This window comes from Athene noctua, chromosome 4 (assembly GCF_965140245.1).
Source record: "Athene noctua chromosome 4, bAthNoc1.hap1.1, whole genome shotgun sequence".
Taxonomy (NCBI): domain Eukaryota; kingdom Metazoa; phylum Chordata; class Aves; order Strigiformes; family Strigidae; genus Athene; species Athene noctua.
Window position 1 is genome coordinate 27,085,905 of NC_134040.1, and position 18,421 is coordinate 27,104,325.

The following is an 18,421-nucleotide window of genomic DNA, read 5'->3' on the forward strand; positions in this document are numbered from 1 at the left end:
TCGAGTATTCACGCACACCTTGAGGTATTTTTAAAGCACACCTTGATGCCTGCTTCACTTTTGAGAGAAGAAAACCGCTGTCAGGCACTGTGCACACTCTGGCAGGGGCACTCTCCCCCCCAGCAGCAGCAGGGACCTGCCCGCCGGGGCACCTGTCGCCGCTCCGCGCCCGGGGCAGGAGCCCCCCGGAGGCTCCGGGCAGGGGAGCAAAGCCCCTTCCCGCCGCGGGGGGCTGGAAGCTCTCCGGTGCTTCCTGCAACAACATTAATTAATCAGGTGTTTAATGCAACATTCGCAACCCGCACAGCTCGCCGTGTGTACAGGTGGCTCGGTGCCCTCCAGGAGCTGCGGGGGGGAATCGGCTGTCCCCAGCCCCCAAAGCCGGGGTTGCCTTGCCATCGTATCGTCCCCGAGGGGTGCCCGGCCCCCCCGCCGGCCGGTCGCAGCGCCGCCCGCGATGCGATGCGATGCGATGCGATGCTCGCGGAGGGAGGCGGCGGCGCGGGCATTTGCATGGGCTGAAGGCAAAGCGGCTTCGCCCGTCTGTTTTATTTTTAGCTGGCAGCTCGGGGCAGCGCAGCTCCGCTCCGCCGGCGGGGCGGGCGGGGCGGCAGGCGAGGGAGGACCGAGCCGGCAGGGCGGGCGGTCGGGGCACCGGCGGAGAGAGGTTACCGCAGGCGAGCTGCAGCCAGCCGGGCTGCAGAGCGCCGCCGCCCCCGGCCCCCGCCCCGGCGGCTGCGAGGCAGAGAGAGGCAGAGAGAGGCAGGCAGCGGCCTCCGGCGTCCCCCGGCTGCGGCCGCGGCTCCCCTCGGGCTGGCGGCTCGGTGCCTGGCTGCTCCCCCGCCGCAGCCGCGGCGCGCCGGGGCCCTGCAGATGGCCAGTCCCGGGCTGGAGCTGGGAGAGGTGCAGCCTCCCCACGACCCCCCCCAGCCTGAGCTGGCCTTCACCGAGGCTCAGAAGTGGATCGAGGTAAGACCGTGGGATGGCAGGAGTGCGGGCGCCTGACCCCCATCGGGGACGACCCGGTGTCCTTCCCCCCACCCCCCGCTCCCCTATCGCGGGGACTGTAGGCATTTTATTCCACACCGGGCTCCGTCCCGGCCCCCGCCGCCCTCCTCCGTTTTGCTCGCTGCGGAGAAAGCAGTCGGGGCCGCCCGAGCCGCGGTTCAGCCCCCGCGCAGCGTGCGCGCCTTTGGATGGGCCCCTACCCCTCCTCCCCCCACCCGCGAATCTTTTCCAAACTTAATCTCTTAATCGCATTTCCCCTTCCCGCCCCCGGGATTGGGATGAACGGGGCGGCTGTAAACAGGCGCCGCGCAGGTGCGCGGAGCTGGCGCGGACGCGTTCCCTGGGGGGGCTCCCGGGGGCGGCGAGGGCCCCCCCGCCCTGCTGGGGAAACCTCCGGCCCCGCGCCCGACCAGGTCCCATCGCCCGCGGGTGGTGGCCGCGGCCGCGCAGGTAACGCTCCGCAGTGCGCGGAGAGGCGGGCCGGCACCGCTGCGGGAGCGGGGCGCGGTGGGGGGGCGCGGGGGGCCTGGGGCGGCGCGTCCCGCGGCAGAGCAGCCCCGCGGCCCCTCTGCCATCACCCGGCCCCGCCACGGAGAGACCCTCGGTCTCGCTCTCCAGGCGGGGCAGAAAATTAGATCTGCTTGCCGTGTGCTCATGCCGTAAAACGCAAGGACAGGCAGGTGGTGGGTGAAATTTAATAAATATTTTGGCATGTAACAATAGAGACACTTTAAATAGCCCTTGGTCTGACTGCTGGTACAGAACAGGCATGAAGGTGGTGGTATCAACCCAGACACCAGAGTAACAGCTCCCTTCAGCTGCGGGCTTTGGATTCATTCTGCACCTTTTAGTAAGCCTCGGTGGATTCTGTTTTCCGAGTGTGGTTAGGCAAATTGTCCTGAAAATTGTTGTGACTTGAAGATGCTCTGAAGCCCTGGGAATTTCAGACTGTAATGGTTCACTCCAGTATCAGCCGGAAAGGTAATGCTGTGTCAGACTTCAGGGAACTGGCACTGACACACAGTAAGCTGGCTGGTGTAGGATCAGAGGCAGAGAGAGGAACAATGAGGAACATGAAAAGAAGGGCTTTTGTGCCAAGGAAAGGTGAGTACACAGCCTGCAAGAGGAAAAGTGCATATAAACATGAGTTGTCTTGGGAAGATGAATGTGGCATTTTCTATATAGCCGCCTTTATAATAGAAGACCAAGAGAGAGGCACATGACTCAGTCGTACATACGGTACATAAAATACCTTGTGACTGTGAGTTCTGCTGACTGCTAATGAAGCCAAGAACTCGATAGCGAAGCAATTCTCTGTTGGTAACGAAGCTGCCAGCAGTCACTCCAGGCATGATAATAATTAAGGCACTATAAGTCTTCCTGTATAAGAGCAGAAACTTGTGGGTCAGACAGAAACTTCCCTCTTGGGCACTTTATTCCACAGTTCACTGTGACAGGAGGTCTTGCGCCTGTTCTTGTGTAACTCGGGGCCCAGTAAGCAAAGCAGAAGGGCTCTTAACTCTGTGTGTCCTCCATGAAGGCCCAAGGGGTCTACGTGTGCAAAGGAGGCTGTCTGTAACTTCTTGTGCTTCCTTTGCTTTTTTAATCTGCTTGATGGATGAATGACAAAGCTGTAATGTGCTGTTACTATTGCCACCGTCCTCTTGCTTGAGGGAGTGTGTCAGGAGCCTGGAGCACTGCCATGGCTGTGGTGCGAGAGGAAAGCATCTGCCTTTCCAGCAGTGCCCAGAGTTGATGCTCCTACTAAGAGAAGGGAGGAAGAAACTGCCAGTGAAGCAAATGTGGCTTAATTTGCCAAACACATTGTATTTCCTTTTAATACCAGTTTGTCTTAAGATCTGGAGCATGAGGGTTATTATCTCTTCCAAAAATCTGGTCAGCATTCACTGCTACAAATCTGGATGATTTGGACAGAGCAAATTATGCAGAACTTGACATGTTAGTCCAAAGTTATTGAAAAGCTATGTCAATTTAAAAAAAAAATAATCAAGGAATGTTATAGGTACATTCAGTGTGCCAATCTCTGTTGGTTTGGGTGAAAACCAGAAATGGGGGTCATGCTGTGTCTGGCTATTAGACCCATCTGCTTCACCTGGCTCAGTACTTGTCTCTCACCAATTTATTTTTTGGCCTAGAGACGTTAGCGAGTGTCCAGTATGTTGTGTCTTTCAGCTTTCTTCTTACCATTTAAAACAACATCGCTCTTAAACAAAAATAAAAGAAACCATTATGGTTTCAAGAAGAACTGGTGGACCTCCCTAGCATGGAGAAGACAGTCTGGTGAGGGTATTAATGGCATGAAACAGCTTAAAACGTGTATCTGTAAAATAGTGCCATGCAAGGAAATTCAAGCAGAAGTGGACAGATTGAAAACTCCGAGCTTGCTGTGCATTTTTATTTCTAATGATTGTGTGACTTACTAGTTGGATTCTCATCTGGTTTAAATCCTCGCATGAGCACTGTCACCATTGTGTAGCACTGACAGGAATCCACCCTGCGGTCTGCAGTGCATTTCTCCTCTAATGGGGCTGGAAAGGGAAGCTGTCCTCTCTCTACAGATGGGGAGCCAAGACATGAAGTGATGAATGTCTAGATCTGCAAGGATCTAGGTACTTTCCTTCCTCTGGTCCAGAGATCCTGGGGTCTTATCTTTATTTCTTGGGTCTGTGATTTTGCACCAGAGCAGATCTTCTGGGTGCCAGAAGTCTTTTTTTCCCTTTGCCAGCATTACTTTAATCTGGATGCTTCAGGATAGGGGAGTCTAAATTGCACTGAGATTGCGCTGAGGTTTGGGTGGATCCTCATAATAATCCTCTGGTCTCTCCCTGGAGTTGTGAACCAGTAGCACTAAGGTGTTCACCTGAGCAGGAAAAAGGAACAGAGCTCTGACTCTTAATGCCAAGGCTATTATACATTTGTGTTTTGTAAGAGATTATTTCAAGTGGTGATAGATTTGGTGTCATCTGCATATTGCAGAAGGTGGGATTTTGGAATTCTGTGGACTTTCTGCTTTGATCACTAGTCACTTTGGGTAGGAAACTGGAGTTCAGCCTTGCTTAATTTTGCATAAATATCAACCATGCAGCATTCTGTGTAACAGTAAACCAGTCCTATTATTTTAGTTTAGCTAGGCATGTGCTACTTTAGTGAGGAATGCCCTCTTAATGATAAAATGAACCATAGTAGTAGCACTCAGAGGGATTAAAATAAAGGCACCAAATGAAAAACCCTGTGAGAGAGCTGCATCGATCTACATTATTAAAGGTGTGGTATCTCATTTCAATTAATGCATCTCAGTTTCACTGAAAGAATAGATCAGCCTTGTAAAACCTAATGGGTTACTACAGCAAAATAACAAATCTATTTTAATCTAATGTCTTGTAATCTTAAAATGTCAAGGTTCCCTGTACATGTGTTTAAAGTAGAATAACTGGTGTTTGAAAGAACATCTGTATAAACAGAGTTATTCTTGCTATAAAGATTCGTAAGAGAGTCATATAGTAATAAAGTTGCATTTAATACCAGTGTAACTCCTGAGGGTATTGTTATCTCCTCATCGTACCTCCTAGCTTTGCCTCATTTATATGCTCTCTCCTCATTGTTGAGACTTGGTTCAATTAGGGATGGCTTTTACGTAGACTTATATTCCTTAGAAACTTTGCCAGCTGATAAAAATGCTTCCTTTATAGTTGTATGGTACTAATAAGCAAGTCATGTTTTACTGTCCCCTTGACTTGGCTGTTTGCTTTAGAGGCGTGTAGGCTAAACCCCATCAACTTCTAGTAAGTCTGCTACTTTTCTCCTATATATATTCCCCCTGAACTTTCTCTTGTAAGGAGAAATTTGCCAGGCAGAGGGGTTTGTTGGGTATTTGGGGGTAAACAAAACACTGTTAGATTTCTGTATTGAAGGTGGCAATTTTAAGTTGGTAACAGTGGTGCTGTTTCTAGAAGTGTTGGGGCCAGGTGTATTCCGTAGTGCTTCTGGATGTGTCACATCATAGAGCAGAATAGGCACGCCATTTCCACATCACTGTCTCTGTGGAAGAGTATGAGAGGCATAAAACCAGGGAAGTGACTTGGAAAGATAATGTGACTGTCTTGTGCCACAAGTCTGGAAACAGGGTTTCTTTAGGGTATCTCTCTCTGGTGTGGATGAAGTGTGGGAGACCTGAAGCTTATGGCTCCCACTGCAAAACCTGTGTCCTGCAGGAGTGTTTCTGCTTCCAAATATGTATAGACATCTACTCTTTGCTGTGAAGCTGATTTTAAGATCCTTGAATAGGGATTGTAATTCCTCTGAACATTGATACCGTTCCTAGAACAGTGGTGCCTGTAGCCAGACTAGGACCTTCAGCTGCCACTGCGGTCTTGCCATTATTTGGATAGGAATAGATGAATTCCAACAAACATTTCTCCAGCAAGCAGTTCCAGAGAAGTCAGTTCGACTGCCTTATGAAAGTACTTGAATATAACCATTTAAGTGTAGAACGATGCACTAAGCTTTAAGACTGCTTGGTTTTATTAATCATATACTGCAGGGAAGTTGTTGAATGAGCCTCCAAGCAGTGCCTACAGTTCAAATTTCTCAGTGTTTAGCCTTTCTTTCTTTTTTTCTCTTCTGCGGGAAGAGTACCATATCTATATACTTCACCTAATGTACTGGGAATCAATGTATTAAAGTGAGCAAGTGTATTCTCAGACTAGAAGAAACCTATGCAAATGGATTAGACAAGTTGCCTTATTTGTGGACAAGCTATAGTTAGGCCAGATGAATCCTTTCCACAGTGTCAGACAACCATGAAGAGTCAAAAGGTGTGTGACTGGCTTTGGATCCTAGGTGGATGTGAATGCAGAATAACTTCACTCTGATTATAGTCACTGGACTTGGAGGGGAATTCTTCAGTTCTATCTCTACATCTCCTCCTGAGCAGTATTTAGGGACTGCAGATAGGATGCTCTTGATTCTTGGCAAAGTTAGTCACTCAGTGGAATGAAAACTAAATTCATTTAAAGAGGGTGGAAGAACCTGCCCAAACTCTATGACCCTGTCAGACTACCATCTTCTAGACATTTTTTCCTCTCCCAGTTGCCAGGCAGCTGACCTCCTGTCCTGTATACATGGACCCAATTCCCTTGTGATGAGATCTGTTTAAGCCCTGTTACAAATAGCATTGGCATGGGCATGAGAATAGCAAGAACAATACTATTGATAAACGGATGTCAGGAAGTGCAGGACTGAGCTATTCATTGTCTCAAAACTGAATTAATTTCTCCTCTCAGTACTAAAATTTTAAAATGGGTAAAAGATCTGCCCTTAACAGCAGAGCCTGGAATGCCATTGTGCAGTTGGTGGTGAAGATCAGTTAATGCAGCTGTGTAACCTCATTGCATTTGTTCTGCTAGCGTTAACTACATTTTCAAATTTTTTTAAAGTCAAGTATTGGTCCTCTAGAAAGGAAGGTGGAATCTTTCCCAAGTATAGAGGATAAATAGCAGGTTGATACAGCAGAATTGTTTTCTAGCTTCTAAAATTTATTGGCTGGTCTGGGAAGTGTTGTTTCATGTGAGGTTATAAAAACTAATTTATCTTTTGTTTGGAAAATCTACCAGTCTAGAAGCTTTTTGTCCATGTATGAATACTTCTGTGCATTGGTTTTCTGCAAACATCCCAACAAGAACAGCTTTGGTGCAATGTTACAGAAAAAGCAAGATTTATAGGGGTGAAAGTGTCATTTAAAAGGGCAGCTGCATAGGGGGAAGGTATGAATGTTGTGGCATGCAGACCCTGAAGATCTAAGCATTCTCTCCTTCTCTTTCCAATGTATCATTTAAAGAAAGTACTGTCTTTTTTTGCCCCACTCAGATCACAATGTCTACAACATCTACTATGGCACCAATAACATAATATCAAAATTGATGGCTGAAACTTCTCCCAGCTATGTTAATTGTTGTCTCAGGTGAAAGGGCTGCAGTTGTGTGTCCTCGAGACAGCCTTGTAAGAATGTGAAGAACTGTAGTGTGCCCCAGCTTAAAATGGAAAAACCCCACCCCTGCCTATTATTGCCTTTTATTTTATAAACAGAATAAATGTACTCCCTGTACTTGGAATAGGGTGGGGAATGACTGCTGGGGCAGAAGCTCTGCTGGAAAGGACCTGGGGGGACCTGCAGGACAATAGGCTCAGCATGAGTCTGCAGTGTCCTGGCAGCAGGAGAGGTTAGTCCTTTATGACTATTCTGGAACCAGTAGATTGATGGAAGTGGTTGTTCGCTTCTACTTAGCGTTTGCTTCTGCTCAGTATTTGCTAGGCCACAGCTGAAATACTGCATCCAGTTTTGGGGCCGAGAGTATGGGAGAGACATTGGGAAATGAGCAGAGGGCCTCGAGGCTGGTTTGGGGCTAGAGAGAGTGATGGAGCGGGGCTTCTTCAGGAGAGGTGGCTTTGTGGGGACATAGCAGCAGCCCTGCAGTACCTGTGGGCAGGTCTTTGAGAAGAGGGAGCCAGGGACTTACCGAGGTACATGCCAGGTGGGCGAGATACTTGTCATAAACTAAAATAGGGAAGGTTATGACTTGGCATAGGGAAAAGTTTCTTCGCAAGGACAATTGAGCATTGATTCAGGTTGCCCAGTGAGGCTGGGAGATCGCCATTCCTAGAAGGTTTCATGCCTGACTGGACAAAGTTAGACACAGCCTGGTCAGATCTGAGAGCTGCCCTTGCATGGAGCAGGAGCTTGGACTAGAGAGACCTCTGAGGTCCCTACCAACCTGAATTATTCTGTGCATCTATGACTTCTTGACAGTGAGTGAGTGAACATCACTTAATTTTATTTTTAATGCTACTTTATTGGTTGTTTATATTATTGTAGTGCTTAAGAGCATGTTTACATGAACAAGATCCTTCACTATACAAAAGCAAAACTCCAATGGCTTATGGCAGGCATTTTCAGGGTATGCTACTGAGTTTCCTTTGTTGAAACTCCTCAAGGCAATGTAAAATGTGTTTGGCATTCAATCTAACTATTTTTGCTAAACCTGTTTTATTTTGGAAAACTGTAAATATGACTGATTTCCTTGGCTTGGTGAGATATGTTTTTAAATTCTTTAATTCATTGTGTACTACTATAAATGACCAATAAGGAATTGAAATTATTTCCCTTTTCAGATCTTGAAGATGATGTGCATGCTTAATTCTTGAGAATTTAAATGTTAAATCCTTAAGAAGTTTTTTGTGTGTGGTATTAGTTTATTATAAGAATCCTCTACTTTGATAGTCTCTCTGCTCAGTTCTAGTGTAACTTGCTACTGTTAACTAGGGTCTTTTTTATTGTATGTGTTTATATATAATGATTATTGCTAGTATTCCTTACTTCAGAATATCTAGCTTAACAATAGAGTTAATAATATTTAGAACTTGCATTTGATGTTAAAATTGACTTACAGTCTAGTGACTTGTTGGCTGGTGAGAAAAGGAGAAAATCTGCTTCATTTACCCATTTGAAAAGAAACCTTATTTTTCTGATTTCTGGTGTTTTGAGGTCTCATGCCTACTATCAAAGACAGCTTGATTTTGAAATCAACTTTGACAAGCTAAGATTTTGAAAAATACTACTGCTGTGGCTCCTTGGCTCTGGCATCATTGTCTGTGATTCACAGAGCACTTCACGGGCTAAGTAGCAGCCTGGTGGAGACAGGGGAAGCAATTCTTTAATTCTGCTTTGTACAGCTGAATGAGTAAGGTAAGAGTGAAATACTCTTCATTAATCTCTCCTTCACAGAGCTTTCTCCATGATCCTTGTTCATGCTGGAAATAAGACAGGGATTTTTGCAGTAAGTGATCCCAAAGTGAGTTTCAGGAAGAGCACGAAAGGAAAAATTCTCTGTGGTGTCCTTCCCTATACTATTCCAACCTCCAGAATCTTCTTACCTCCATCTGACCTTTCCATGGGCTTCAGAAGAATCCCAGCCCTCCGGTTATCTACAAACTACAGGGAAATGGCTGCATGTACTCTATGTAGTGCAAAAAACCAGAGTCTTCACACTGAGACTGTAAATACATTCTTTATTGTTGTCTTTCCTGTAGGTGTTGGTAGATCTCAGTACAGTATTGCAAACATAAGCCATTGAGTCTCTGGCTGGATTACAGTATCATTTAAAAGACAAATTATACTGTTACCTGCCTTCTGTTCCTCAGATCATACATTGCTATGATTCAAGCAAGGAGCTAAAATCTGTAAAAAGAGTAATACACGAGTTCTCAAAATTTATTTTAGATCCAATACATTCAGCAAAATATAGGTCAAGGGCTTTAACATACGGTATTGATAATGCCTGACAGCACTGCATCATGTGAAGTCCCTTACACAGGATGGGACTCTTGGAAGGAGAAGATGTGAACTGAAGATGAAGAAAAGTGTATCTTCCAGTATTGGAATTTTCCATTTTCAGAGTGGCAGAGTAAAGCTCCAAATAACCTTTCCACTAAAACCAGAAGGCCAGGAAACTCCGATGAATTTGTACTTCAGGAGCAGGCCACAGACTGGCACAAAGAGTTGTAACCTTTGCTCTGACTTGAGAAGCACAGTCTTGCTTTTGCGTAAGCAGAGGCTGATGCCCATAAATAACTGTTTTCAAGTGGGAGCAGAATGGTTGCATGGCTACAGAGGTTGAGGTTAAAATCTCTTTGTGGTGCTTTGCAAACACTCTCTTCCATGAAATACATAGGGTTGCGTTGTGCTGTTGTATCACAGCAGAAGATTGTGGCTCTAGTGGAATTTAGAGGGCTTGCTACAGTGTCTTAAAACAAATGTAACCCCAAAATCCAAATCTATCACTTTAAAGTCTTCAGTTGCCTATAAATATTCTCGGAAATTGTGGAACTCATAATGATTTAATTTCTTGACTCTCAGTGGTGCCTGTTTTATACCTGATATGGGCGTATTGGACACTCCCTTCCATCTCTGCCCAAATGAACTCTGAAAATCCTTCATCCAAATGTCTATTTTACTAATCTAGAAAATTCTTAAATAAGAGATTTTTCTTCAGTCTGCTGTCAGAGAAAGGAAGCTTCAATGTTTCAATATCTCCCCACCCCCCTTTTTTTTTTTGCATAATTCCTAGTTTGAAGTATTATTAACTGCTAGTCTTTGGTAACAATTTTCCTTGTATTTTCCATATTTTTTTTTTTTTTCCAATTTAAAAAGGAGCCGTGGTATGTTAGCTTAAGTCTGCTATTTGGTAGTGAGCATTTTCTGGCTGGGTTTGGGGAAGGGAAGGGAAGGGAGGAATGAAGAGAGGCAGAATCGACTGCCTCATCTCTGTCAGACTGGCACAGGCAGGGATGCCCAGTGTACCAGGGTGTTCAGTGCCGAATCCCTTGGCTTTGTTTCTGTGTGATCATTGTGATTCATTTCAGTGGGCTAACGCACATATATTGTTGCAACAAAAACAGCTCTGGAAATTTTCTTTCAGTCCAGAAGCATAATTGTAATCTAAACAGGAAAAAAGACAGCAACTATATAAGTGTTTTTTCTGTTTATCATTTTCCTGATTCTGATGAGTTTTTTAAAGTTGTAGTTTGGAAAAAAAGAAAGTCCTGAGTTAGGAGCGTGCATGTGCGGCATCTGTCTTCTGCCAGTGTTTGGATCAGTTAAAGATAGTAAAGAAAATAAACTGTTTTCTTGAAAAAAATATGCTGGCAAGAAAAAGGAGGTGTCAGAATCAGTGAGAGATAAAGGTGACTCTTGCCTGAGTTGAAAGAAATATAAAAGCGTAGCCTAACATCTTACCCCTCTCAAAACCAATTTTTATTTTGACAGGGGGGCTTTCCGTTTTGGAGTAACATGAAAAAACTCATAAATCAACAAAGTTCAAGCGACTCAAATGATCCTTTATTAGAAACAGCTTGCCTCTTCTAAAGAGAAGCAAAAGTACCCTCTAAACATTTTAATTATGAACATGCAGATCTTGAGAATTGCTGGGACCTTATTTTCTCCTTTCCTCAGATCAGTGCTGCCCTGACCATTTTGCTCCTCTGCCGAGGCTGCTGGGCGCTGTCTGTCAAGGTAGGTACTTCTGTCCACTGGAGGTGTGGGCTGTAGGCAGTGCTACACTGTTCTCTCGTGATGGCCCAGGCACATGGCCACTTCTAAAAGCAGAGGTGGTGGCTGTTGTGTGGTGATTCCAGCACAGGCGGCTGTTGCATTGCGGTTTCTGGCATCCAGAGCCTCTTAGATTGGCACAGCACAGCTGAGGGGTTAGATATTCCCAGTGAGATGAGCATAAAGGGAGCAGGGTGTTAAAAATAAAGCTGGTGAAGCTGCAAAGTAACTTCACCTCCCTCATCTTTTGATGATTATTTTCTCCCAGAAAGCAGTCCTCAGTTAGATTTGGAGAGGTTCACTTTGTATGTGTGCTTTTCAAAGACAAACATCAAACTGAATTTATTCCAGCCTCACATATGAAGGATGTGCTGCAGATAGTAGAGACATCTCAGTGTATCCTAAACAAAAAGATCCCTGTTTTAATTTAAAAATGCATCTCAGTAATAAATGCTTTGCTACTTCATTCCTTTAGCTCATTTTGCTTCTTGTTAGTAGCTTCAGGGGAGAAAGTAAGCAAAGCTGTTGTAGATAGCTGTGGGATAACTTAATGAAAATTCACAGGGGTAGCTCTGAGGTGACATTCCAGTAAGATTTAATAGAAAACTTGTCTACCAGCACTTGTGGGATTTTTATCTATTAATTTCCATTCATTGTAGTTTGCTAGTGTCTCTGTAGCACTGCTGAATAGTAGCCTTAATTCTTTACTTTTTATTTTTGGATTTCAACCAAGACTCTTGAGTGCATATTCTGGTTATAGGCAGATCTGATATTTGCGGTTTTTCTGCCCCCCTCAATATTTGTTAGTTTTTCAGTGCAGCATTTAATTCTCCAGTACCATACTGGGTTTTCTTTTCCATTTTGGAATTGTGTGGAGAAAACTCGCATTTCAGCTTCCCACATTAAGGGCCTTGAAATCAATAGATCAAAGCCAGAGCAGACTTCTTGGAAGTGGTGCAATCTCAAACTGTGTTGAAAGCTTTTGTTTTCTGCCTTCTTCCTGTCTCTTGGTGTTTCCCAAGACAAGGGTGTAAGGGGGATCTCTGTGTAGGGAAAGGGGAGTATCCCATCACTGTATGCTTGGGGTGCAGGGCTATGTGACTAGGAGGAGCTGAATTCCAGAAGCAGCAGTGGTGCCATCCTTCGTACAGGATGGGGAGCTCCAGTATGAAACGTCAAAGTGGCAATTTCCCATGACTTGAACTGGGCTTCTGTACACCCAGGAAATAGGTGCCGGTGGAGAAAGGGCTGTCAGCGTTAGCTATGGGCAGTGAACACTTTCCAGTGTGTACAACCTCAACCAGGTTGAAGTTTTCTTTTAGGATTGAGAGGGAAAAGAGGCATCTCATACACAAAAAGTATACAGAGAGCAAAACATAAGCTCCTGGTTTTGTGTTTGGTGGGGTGGGAGAGTGCTTTAGACTTGCAACTGCAATGGCATGCAAGGTGTAAGTGGTTGGTGATGCAGATGTGATAGAGTCAACAAAGTTGAGATGCCTACACATGTCAAAAACTTTTGCTGATACTCTGTTGAGGAAAAGCTTTCATTTCTTCAATGAACCACGAGGTAGAAAAATGGCTCTTCTACAATGTAGAAAGCTTCTGGGAAGGGGAGAAGGTCACTCCAAATATGTACATTCGTGTCCTTTGTTGCCTGGAGGTGTATCATAACAGATTTCCTTAGGATGATAACATGAGATGAAAGGAGCTGCCTTCTGACAATTCCTCCACAACCAATTGCATTTACGGATTGCCGTGAAAATGTCTTGTAAATGGCTGAGATCAAACACATGTGTATTGGCTTTTGTGCTTGTCTTGCTCCTTGGAGTTGTGATTTCTTCTTGCCAGAAGTCTATTAAGGCTGTTTGAGGGAAAGAGCACATTTGGGAATTTCTGGAGTGTGGTAACTATAGCTCTTTCGCTTCCAGAGCAGTAACAGACTATCTAGACTAATACAAGAAGGAGAACTACAACTTTGTTCTTGCTAATAAAGCAAAATACGTCTTGTTCATCAACAGCCCATCTGACTTCAAATCTCTTTCACTAGAGGGCTCTGGACCATCTTACTTGCTGTTTGCATGGGCAAGGTTGGGGGGATTTTGTTGTCTATTAATGACTGCTCAGTAATCCATCAATTAATGCAGAGCAGTATGGGTGGCAAAAGACACTCATTTGATGCATCTGTCACATGGGTGCTGCCAGCTGTCTGCATCCTATGTGCCCTAAGTGCTTTAAATATCTTTATGTAGGAGAATGGTTATCACAAGCTCACTTGAATAATTTTTATGTAGCTGGTCATCCATCCTCCTTGTATCTTCGTATCCTGGTGCATATAGCTTCAAGGTATTTATTCTAAACTTGCAGAGAAAAAAAGTTTAAGAAAATTAGTTGAGAGGAGGGAAGAGAAGGGGAGGAGCAGAGTCTGGATAAAGACCTTCAAGAGAACACACCCTGTAACAGACAGTTCAGAGATTATAAACTAGATCAGGCGTTTCTAATCAACTGTAAAATCTTTTCCTCTGGGAAGTCCTGGTTGGAGTAAGGATTTCAGGCCTGATCACATTGCAGGGAAGATGCAGCTCTTTCTACTGGAAATATATCATAGCAATTTTGACTAGAGTAAGCTGCTCAGTGGAGCTTAATAGAGCTTCTCTGGTACATTGTTTCTGTGAAGCTGTTTCTTCAGCAGTTCTTCTGTGCTAGCATTCAGTATTTCTTTCCATCTCAGTGGAAAATGGGAAGCACTGAGTACAGACAGGTACCGATTTGCTAGATCTTCTGTCTGGAAGGGACTTGGACCCAACTCTCAAATTCATTCCAGAATTACAGTCCTGTGTTTCTGAAGAGAACAGTTGTTTCTTTCCTTTGCTGTTTCTGTTTTCCTCCTTCATACACCCCATTTTAAAGGTAGAAGGTGGTGGTAGCAGATTTTAGTTAAACTGTGGTGTTGGCTCCTGCTCTTTGCTTTGAGGTTGGGCTGAACGTATTGCTTTCCAGCTCTAGGCAGTTGTTCCTCTTGTCGACTTGAACAACATTTCATCCTGACAGCTGTTTTGCTGACATTATTCCCAGTTAGTTATTCACTGGGATTAAAGGCTTTCTGCAGCCAGAACTCTTTGCTGAGTGTGCCATCACTTGGCAGACCCATTAAACCAGAATTCTACAGTGCTTAAAATTTTTAATTTGCCCTGCATCCTTCATATTTAGAGTTCCAGCTTAATTGCCTAGTGGGAAAAGAGTAAAGACTTATCATAAATACTTTCCTTTTTCTACCTTTCCCCCTTCCCCACAATATTTTCAAGCCAAAACTTTAAGAGCCAGACTTCGTTCAGCTTTGCTTGTTCTTGAGGCACAACAGATACCATGTGTGTGCTTGAGGCTCTGTATACGAGTGTTCCTTGAACACTCAGTGAAGTCCATAAGCAACAAGAACATCACTCTCAGCATGTGTTTGTATTGTTCACTCCCTGAAGATGATTATTGTAGCTTCCAGATTTGGTCACATGGGTAGAGTGGTCCTGGGAAGAGAGTTCTAGTAATAGTGGTGATAATGGAATTGGTGCTAGTGCCTTCTGCTGGTGCTGATGGTACAGGTGACATCCCTCCAACCTGATGTCCTCCTCTCTCATGGAAGTGGCAATAGTGGCTCTTGCCAGCACAGTTGGGCTGGGTGTAGTTACAGGAGAGTACTTTGGGGACAATTGGTGCTTGAATGGCCATTCCTCTTGCTTATCTGCTGCTCGGCAATGGCCTGGAAGTATAACTTGTGTTATGGTTTGGGAGCTCCAGTTTTAAGCTTATGTTTGAGCATTCCTCCTGTAATTAAAATCAAGAATCAGCTCTATTTTGGATCTGTAGTTTAGTTTGTCCTGGCACTGGTCCAGGCTGGATAGAGAAGTTTTGTTTCCTTATACAGGTTGTTTTGCTGCTGATAAGCAAGTAAAAGGAAGAACTCTGATTAGGCTGCATGCTCTCATAACATCTGTTTCTTTTCTAATACGTTTCTCAGTGGCCCTGGATCTCTTGCATGATGAAGAGAATGTTAAGCATATGTATTGGTCTCTCATGGTCTGCATCTGACGTCAGCTCCAGGAACACCTATTCACACATTGTGTCTATAATGTTCAGTGCGATTCTAGAAAGAGTCATGATAATCCCTTAATTTTTATCATACCAATACCCTTTCCATAGGCTCATCAATTTGTTCTGATTTATCCTGTTACCAGAGTACACTGAATGAATTGCTATGCTTCTAGTGAGCCGTTCCCTCATGGGCTAACCATGGACGTGAAAGGAGAAAAACAAAGGTGATTTTCATTATTAGAAAGAGCAAAGCCATGAATAAAGGGCAAAAGAGCTGATGTCCCTTTCAAAAGGAGATAGATTTTCGATACTCTGTTCAGATGATGTCTGTTGTATTTTTAGACTTAACTGACTTTGGTTTAAGACACTACTAATTTCAAGTACCAGCCCATTTTATATTTGGAAAAGCAGGTATGTATTCATGAGTATGATCTAACACAACACAATTCTGTTTCTGGAATGACAGAATAATGTTAAATCCTATTAAAAAAAAAAATTAAAATTCCTGCTACCATGTCTGTAATCAAAAGTTCATCATCTTGAAACTGAAGATATGAAAACTGACTTACTTAAATGTCATCAGCAGAAAGATTTATTAGGTAAATACTTAGAAATAGATTTTTTTTTTTCTTAACTAGGAGGCTCAATTTATATGTCCAGCTTTCTCTCAAAGTCCAAAGACTTTAAATCCCATGCCTTTATTTGTACTGTCTTGTATTTGGCTATCCCAAGGATAGGTTTAGGGCCACACTGCAGACCAAACAGATGATCCAGCTAAGCTTGGTGAGCGTGGGAGTGGAACGTGGCTTTCCGGGCCTTTGTTTTTTGCAATTCAAGTAAAAACTGCTAGCCCTGCCCTACAAACCCAAAGCCTATCAGTGTCCAAAAGCCCACCAGCTTGCTTCCATTTTAATTTTTCTGAAGTAACCTGTAGGGATTCCTGTGTAATACTACTGTCACCACTATTGCTTGGAGTTTGACAGCCTTTAAAATGGTCCAGGCTGGAGTCAATATTGTAGCTCAAGATGACCTCTTTATTTAGTCCCCGATTGGGAGATTTTATGTGTGTCTTGAAAGATTGTCATTGGTGATAGTGTCTCATTTCCTTATTGAGTCCAGATGTTTACTACTTCTGTCCTCCATCACTCTGATTTTAGGGTAGGTTTTGTAACTTTAGACAGAGAATCCTTCTGGTTTCTTGGTGGTGGTGTTGTTACCATAAGACTATATACTTAAATTTTTACAGGAGACTTATAATTTGCCCTTAGAAATTTAGCATATTAAGAGTAACTTGATCTTAGTCAGTTTGCTTTCTTTTGTTGTGGCTTTAAGTTAGGGTAGCAGAAGTAAATTCCATAACCCAGATTGGAAAAGAAATTATTTGCACTTTTAATTACATTGATTTATTTCTTTTTAATCTGATGGCTTCTAATATCATAGAGATCAGTTGGTATAATATTGCAGAGAGCTGAGGAAGGCTCTGTGTATTCCTTTCTATACCAATAGCACTTACATGTCTTCTTATAAGCTCTGCTGTTCATGGGGCATGAAAATGGATTTTCTGGTACTGTATACAAGTGAATACTAATGCAAATTATAGTTTCCTGAATACACAGACTATCTCTGGGCTAATGCTGGATGTTTAGCCTCTACTAAAGCCCAGTCAAGGTATGTGACTTCAGGACAGCACAAGAAAGCTGCTTCCATTGGACTTTTTTTTTTTTTCCTTACTATTTTTAATTTGAGCATACACTTTGCCTGACTGAAAATTCTTTTGGCACTACATCTTGCCTGTGCTTGCAACATTTGTTAGACTGAGTTGCATGTACAAACTTAAAGATGTTAATTTATCAAGAGGTGTGCTGTATTTGCTGTATTTTCCCTGGGGAAACAGATAAGTTTTTACTTCACTCATACAGTACCCTGCGTCTTAGAACCAGATCTTGCCGAAGACTGCTAAATGCAAGTGAAATAAGAATTATCTGAATAATTACATGTGTTTCAGTCTTGGAGAACGTGATGAAATTTGCAAGGTCAGGCCTGCTAAAATAATACAATAGTGTTGTCTCTGCAAGCTCAATTCTCCTTCATGGGCATGCATATTAAAGACGTGGTCACTGCTGTGTTTCTTCTGAGTATCTCTTTAGAGTACAGAATGAATAGCACAGCTCTTAATGAGCAGCCATTCAGTGTTTCACTTTCGCCTTACTGTTCAACGTGCCATCCTATGCCATGTTTATCATGTGCTTTTCAAACAAAATCCTGAGGACGGAATTACTTTCTCAGTCTTTTGTGGTGCTCATCACCACATCTTTGCAAAAAAAGTTATTTGCAAACATGATTCTTACTTCATGCCATCACTGTAAGTACCAGGACTGTGGTACGGAATAAATAGATTCAAGACTGTATGCTAATTTGAGACGCTTAAGACTTTGTATTCTTTGCTGTGTTTGGCATTCTGTAGCATTGTAGAGGCACAGCTATGGCTCTCTTCCATGTGCTGGGATGCCAGGCACTCATAGCAAATGAGCAACATGTAATCAACTATCAAAAGTTTGGTCTAAATGACTTGACTAGTAATACAATGAGTGCAGTGACACAAGTTAGAAGAGTATTAAAATCTCAAAGCAAGCCATATAGCTAGCTGAAATATAAGATAATCTCTTCAAATCCCTGCAATTCTTTCCTATTTTTGCTGCCTACATACAAAGCAAAGAAATATAATTGTCCCGTGCCTGAACTTTTCCTTTAAGGCTTTCAATCAGTCTCCTGTGATATGAGTGACCTAATTTTTCTCAATTTAATATCAGTTCTTTGTTCTTTATAATTCTTGGGCAGTGTCATTTTCTTCTGTCTTCTCACTCTGATCACTTTCATACCTCACTGGGCTGTGTGCTTCAAGGTTAGCACCTGCCTAAATGAGAGAGCAGTGTGGGTGCTGTTGAATCACAAGGTCTGGGACCATGTGCCACCCCTACCTGTTCTAACAGAAAAGAAGCAGGAGTGAAAGGCACTTAGCTGGGAAGCTTTTTTTATCCTACCAGGATACAGTCCTTAGTGACTTATTTGCCTTGCTAATAAACTGCTGTAATTATTAGTACTCTTCTGACTAGTGTTGCAGACCTTCTGTCTTCACGTCCCTGCATAAAGCTGATCAAAGACCTTATCCAGCACAAATTTTCTGGCTTACTATACACATTTCAACTG

At 43.5% G+C, this 18,421-nt stretch overlaps 1 protein-coding gene across 2 annotated transcripts in view; it reads left to right on the forward strand.

Moving 5' to 3' along the window:
* Positions 1 to 553: 553 nt before the first annotated feature.
* LIMCH1 (LIM and calponin homology domains 1) overlaps positions 554 to 18,421 on the forward strand; it is a 185,639-nt gene continuing 167,771 nt past the window's right edge. Inside the window, exon 1 of one of the 2 annotated variants that reach the window (XM_074904714.1) lies at positions 554 to 969. In XM_074904714.1, coding sequence (XP_074760815.1) covers positions 874 to 969 — 96 coding nt within the window. In that variant the 5' untranslated portion in view covers positions 554 to 873. The remainder of the gene's footprint in view (positions 970 to 18,421) is intronic. The other variant, XM_074904716.1, reaches the window with a different exon arrangement.